We start from the raw sequence: 6000 nt of genomic DNA on the forward strand, positions 1-6000 counted from the left end.
GGCTGGAGAGGAGTCGGAAGAAGACAGAAAGACCACCGACCAACCTGCGGTGATGGAGTGAGAGGCCCAAAGACTCAGCTTCATTGCGGGAGATGCCGATGATCTTAAATGCCCTGGTTTCGACAGCGTGAAGCCGAGAAAGGTGGGAGGCAGGAGCACCAGCCCAGAGGGGAGAGCAGTACTCCATCAGGCTACGGACAAAAGCTTTGTAAGTGGTCAGGAGCTCAAGAGGGCCGAGGAAGGACTTAGCACGACGGAGGATTCCCAGTCGGCGACTGGCTTTTGAGGCGAGGTTGGAAATGTGACTTTCCCAGGAAAGGTCATGGCAGATAGTGAGACCTAGAAGCTTGAAAGAAAAGACTTCTTCCAGAGGATTGTTGAGAAAGTGGATGGGGGGTTTTGTAAACGGTCCTTTCGAAGAGACATAGTGAGAGTGTGAGATTTGTCTGGATTGAAAGACATGTTCCACGTGTTGGACCAGATTGTGATTTTATCCAGATCTGCAGTGAGTGAAGAAGCTGCTGCTTGCCGGTCTGAGGGATGACAGATGGTACGGCAGAGGGTGGAGTCGTCGGCAAAGAGAAATAGAGGATTTTCCAGAGAGTCCGAGAGATCATTGATGAAAACCAGAAAAAGAACAGGGCCCAGAACGCTACCTTGAGGAACTCCAGCCTGCACAGGAAGAGGGGATGAAAGAACTCCATTTAGGGCCACACGTTGACTGCGACAGGAGAGGAAGTCTGCGAGCCATGAGTGGAGATGGCCTTGAATACCATGGGAAGAGAGTTTGGTGAGTAGGGCAGGGTGCCAGACTGTGTCAAAAGCACGTGATATGTCCAGGGATACGGCTCGGATTTCCTGTCTGGCATTGAGGACCTTCATCCATTGATGGGAGAGCAGAAGCAGCATATCCAGGGTAGAGTGACCTGGTCTGAAACCAAATTGATGATTGGAAATCAAGCCATTGGAGAAGAGGAAGGATTTCATATCTGAGGCGATGATGGATTCCATCACCTTGCTGATGATTGGGAGAAGGATGATTGGTCTGTAGTTATAGGGATCTGTTTTTGCACCTTTTTATGCAGGGCAGTGATGTTAGCAGATTTCCAAGCAGATGGCAGATGACCTTGGGCAAATGAGAGGGTGAATAGAACAGAGAGAGGGTGAGCAAGAGCAGAAGAGCAGGCTTTGAGGACACGTGGGCTGATGCCGTCTGGACCGGTTGCAGAATCTGACTCGAGGTTTGAAAGCAAGCTCTCCACCTTGTCAGGAGAAAAGGATACAGAGTCCAGGGACAGTTGGGTGCGACTGGGTAAAGTGGGTAGAGATAGTGATGGGTTTGGGACACAAGATTTAGCTGCAAACACCGAGTTTAGACATTCAGCTTTATCACGTGTGGAATCAGCAGTGCGGCCATTTGAGGTAAGGGAGGGGATGGAGGGGGAACCTACACCAGAAACAGATTTGATTAAACGCCACCAGGATTTTGAGGAGGGAGAGAGGTTTGAGAGTTCAGACTTGAGATGAGAAAGATGTTGTTTTCTGGCTCTCCTGAGGGTAGATACACACTTGTTCTGAGCTTTGTGGAAAGAACTGAGATTGCCCTCAGTTGGGTTTGCTTTCCATGAGGCAAAGGCAAGTTGTTTCAGGACAACTGCCTCGCCACAAGCTTCAGTAAACCAAGGGCGGGAGGAAGGGTAAGACAACTGAACACGAGAGGGGATAAATCTGTGCATGAGGGAGAGCAAGTTTCTTTGAAAGAATTCCCAGGATGAGTTGATGTTTGAGAAAGTAGTGATAGGAGACCAGTCTGTAAGTTTGATGGCTGCTCGGAGACACTGCCAGTCGGCTTGAGTGAAATGCCAGACTCGACGGCGGTGAGGTGGTTCTCTGATAACAGCCAGAGAGATGTCCACTTTAACAAGGACGTGGTCAGAAGAACCAATTGGAGCGAAGGAAGAGCAGCAGATATTGTCAGGGAAATTTGTCAAAATCAGATCCAGAAGATTTATTTACTTTAGAGATACTTTAGAGATTACTTTAGAGATTATTTTACTTTAGAGATCCAGATACTTTAGAGATTATTTTCCATTGTGAAAAAAGGGCTGTTTAAAAACACCACACACACACACACACACCATTAAGTAAACAGGTTAAAAATCCATTGATAGAATGTTAGTGTTTGTGGATCACACACAGGTGAATGTTAAATTTCAGATGGGGATGGGGGGGGGGGAGTGAGGAATAGAGATGAAATGATGGCTGAGTGAGATTCATTATTAATTATTTTTCTGTTTTTATAGTAACAATAAGTTGTATCCATTTTATCTGTTTTCTTGAATCGAACAATGTGCTTTTAAATAACAATATAAATTTTTGAGGGGGTGGGGTGTCTTGAAATTCCCTTATCCTCTCCCTACCAAGAATATAATAATCATTTTGTTGAAATACAAACTTCTGATTGACAACTTTTTTGCTCTAACATTGGATTACCTTTGTTCTTATTTGCCTTGTTTTCCTTATTGTATTGCTCAATAGATAGCAGCCATTGGTAAATATTTCTGCCAAATTATTTTCTCATAAAAGTTGAAGCAGATGGCTTAAATTGTTGGTTATTGCTTTCTGACACATATAATTACCCTATTGTTAGTTACCTGGTGACTAAGTAATGACCAAAATGTGTGCAGCTTTGCACCATTTATGAGATGAGCAAATATGGCTAGTGCTGCTGTTGTTTTTGTTGTTGTGCTGATGGTACATGGAGCAGTGTGGCATTTCTTGTGGTCTGCAGAGCTGCTGTCGCAGTTGTCGGGTGTGCGGCGTGTCGCTGCTGGTGGTGGTAGTGGTGGTGGTGGTGGTCCAGCCTCCACCCTCAATCAGGCAGGCTCCATGGCCTCTCAACTTCAGCAGATCCACATGCAATTGCAGCTTGAGAGGCAACAGGCGCAAGCGGCTCGGCAGCAACAGCAGCAGCAGCAGCATCCTATCGAGTCGGGTCGGCCAAGTGGGACGGGAGCTCGTCACAATAACAATGGCAGTGGCACGAATACTACAGGTTTTGCCCCTGGACAGCAAGCACCATCAACTATACACAACAATATTCATGGTGATGGGGGACCGCACTCATCCACAAACTCGCCTTTTCTGCTCGACAGGTGAGTTTGCCAAAGTTTCTTACAATTTTGAAGTCAGCATTTTCTTTTGTGGGGAAGAAGGGGTGATTTGTTGAAGTGGGTAATGTTGTTGAGAATTTGCTGCAGAACTACTCCAATTGTTTTGACTTGTCGGATTAAAGTAAACTGACGAGACAATTTTTTCTTATTTGGATAACTTCTGCTTTTTCAGAAAAGTGTCCCATTTTTACCTCTGCCACCGAAGGTGAAGGGGGTTATGTTTTCACATCTGTCTGTCTGTCTGTGTCTCTGTCTGTCTGTGCAGCATATCTCAAAAATTTGTGGATGAATGCAGGATGAAATTTGGTGGACAGGTTGGGTGTGTGACAAGGACGAACTGATTAGATTTTGGTGAAGATCCGGATCCGGATCTCACTACTATAATTTTTAAAGTGATTCTTCACCATTGAGAGAAGTGGCTAAACTAATATATAACACGATGTCTCAAAAAGTTGTGGACGGATTCGGGTGAAACTTGGTGGACACGTTGGGTGTGTGAGTGCAATAAATTGATTTGATTTTGGTGAAGATCCGAATCCGGTTCGGGATACGTGATTCTTCACCTTTGAGAGATAGGGCTAAAAACGATATATTGCATGATATTTCAAAAATGTATTGGGCCAGATATGTTCTCGTGGATCAGGCATTGCGTGGCGGAGGTATGTGCTCTACCGAATGCCCTTCTAGTTACTTATTGTAATACTTTGAAATGTTTGTATAATCGTACAAATGCAAAAACTTTGGTTTGAGGTACAAAACCATTCTCAATAATGCAAGGCTGACCTGTTCGTTCACCATCCCTTTTGAAAAGGCAGTTTTCTTCACTATTCAGCAATATGCACAAGCAGATCGACAGTTCATATTTGCATCCAATCCTTTAAATCTTGGGTAATCAAAAGAAGTAATGAGTGGGTCCATTCACTTCAGTTCAGCACTGTTTCGGGCAGAGGAGAGCAAGTACTGCCAGAGAAGATTGTACTTACATTTTCGGACTGGTTGAACCCAGTGGATACGTAGGACCCAGAAAAGTGGGACTTCTGAACCTTGGTTCACAGACTTTACCAATTCTGTAGGGTAAAACTTTGAGGGTATTTCATCACTGCATTGTAAATATGCATGGTCATTTCACAAATCGAAGATCTTACATTCATGTAGCTAGCTGCTCAGCAGTCAAGGTTCATGTTTGACGTTTCAATTACCGCGTAGTCTTCATCCAAGACTGTTGTATAGGCATTTTTCCCCTGGTATTAATTACCCTTCCAAGGTGAATGGGGCATCACTTTATTATAGTGATGGGATGATGAGACCTATTGTTACAATCATCGCCTTGCATTGCAAATTTGATGTGGTTTGGTGTCTGCAGTTTCAGCAACCTAAAAAAAAAAAAATGCCACTTTTTTTTTTGGGGGGGGAGTGTGTTTGTGCTCCGTGCACGCGTGTGCCATTTACATTTGCATACATATATAAATGCAAGTTGTGTGATTGTATATTAATGGGGTAAACGTCAACCATAGCATGTATAATGCTGGATTCTACCTCATTGAAGAGCTTTTGGGTCCGGACAGTACATGCAAAGCTTTACAAATATCGATATTCACGCATTTTTGAGTCATGTGCATTTTTGTTGCCCATCTTGGTGGTGCATAAGCAGGAGTTCACATAACTGGTACTCAGGTACTCGTGCACGGTAAAAAAAACAAAAACAAAATGCATACTTCAAAGATTCTCTGAAAGCTCAAAAACATACGAGCACAAACAGAGGCTTTTGATGGAAGGTTTTCTCAGCTGGTGTAGTTAAGATTCTTCTGTAATAATTCTGATAAAGTGATATACTCCTCTGTGATTTCAAAATTTAAGTGCACAAAATTAAGTTTATGAATGATAACATTATAATTTATGTTATATTATAACTTATAAGAAAAAGAAAATAGATCTAACGAGAACATGTGAGCAAAGAGGAAGATGAGGTTTTCTCAGCTTGTGGAGTCAAGATTGTTCTGTGATAATTCAAATGATTGATAGACTGATTTCAAAATAAAGATTATATATGACAACATCATAATTTACAAAATATATATTGTAGTTTATAACTTACTAGCAGGGTGTGGAGGTTGTTTTCTTACTTACTCGCAATTTGTATTCTTATACAATATGAACTGTGTTTCCCCATTGTCTCTGGTCGCTCTCTGCATTTGATTTTTCATTTATTTATGTTTTCATTCACAAATGCTTTCCGACGGCTCTATGATTTTTTCTTCCTGGTGTACCGGCTTTAATGTCCATCGGCATGCAAAATTTCAGCTTTCTTTCTCACCCGGAAGGTAGTATTCTTTAATATTGTTGTGGTTGAGGAAATTCGCAAACCACCATTCAGGTCCCGTAGGTGGGATATCTCTGTAAGTACATGTGTAGTTAGCCCCAAACCCGTTGTTTAGAGGGAATAAATGTGATTCATTCGGGCTGCGACCCTTGAAGATAGCCGTTTTTCTGTTCTGTCTTTATTTTGAACCAACCGCGTCTCAGCCGCCATCACACAGCAACCACCAACCGCAATGCCGCTTCACAACAACGGCAATGCCAACAGCCACGACCTTTACCGTCACGGCTCGCTCCCGTAGACATCGCATCACCGCCATTCCAAGAGTCGCCATGGCCATCACCGCCACAATAAACCCTCCACCACCTTCACCTCTCCTCCTCCTGCCGCCATTCCCACACCGCTTGTGGGCGCCGAGCGTCGGGCTGTCCTGGCCTCGTGCGGGACGCTCGCTGAGCCGCGGGTGCAAAGAGCGGCCTTTCCGAGGAGGGGTCGGATCAGGAATGATAC

At 43.9% G+C, this 6000-nt stretch overlaps 1 protein-coding gene across 1 annotated transcript in view; it reads left to right on the plus strand.

The window, feature by feature from the left end:
* KCMF1 (potassium channel modulatory factor 1) overlaps nt 1-6000 on the plus strand; it is a 197045-nt gene that overhangs the window by 104799 nt on the left and 86246 nt on the right. The window contains exon 6 of the mRNA XM_085848287.1: nt 2792-3155. Coding sequence (XP_085704413.1) covers nt 2792-3155 — 364 coding nt within the window. The remainder of the gene's footprint in view (nt 1-2791; nt 3156-6000) is intronic.

The sequence above is a fragment of the Eptatretus burgeri genome, chromosome 12 (genome assembly GCF_056783735.1).
Source record: "Eptatretus burgeri isolate ZD-2024b chromosome 12, Ebu_testis_v1, whole genome shotgun sequence".
Taxonomy (NCBI): Eukaryota; Metazoa; Chordata; class Myxini; order Myxiniformes; family Myxinidae; genus Eptatretus; species Eptatretus burgeri.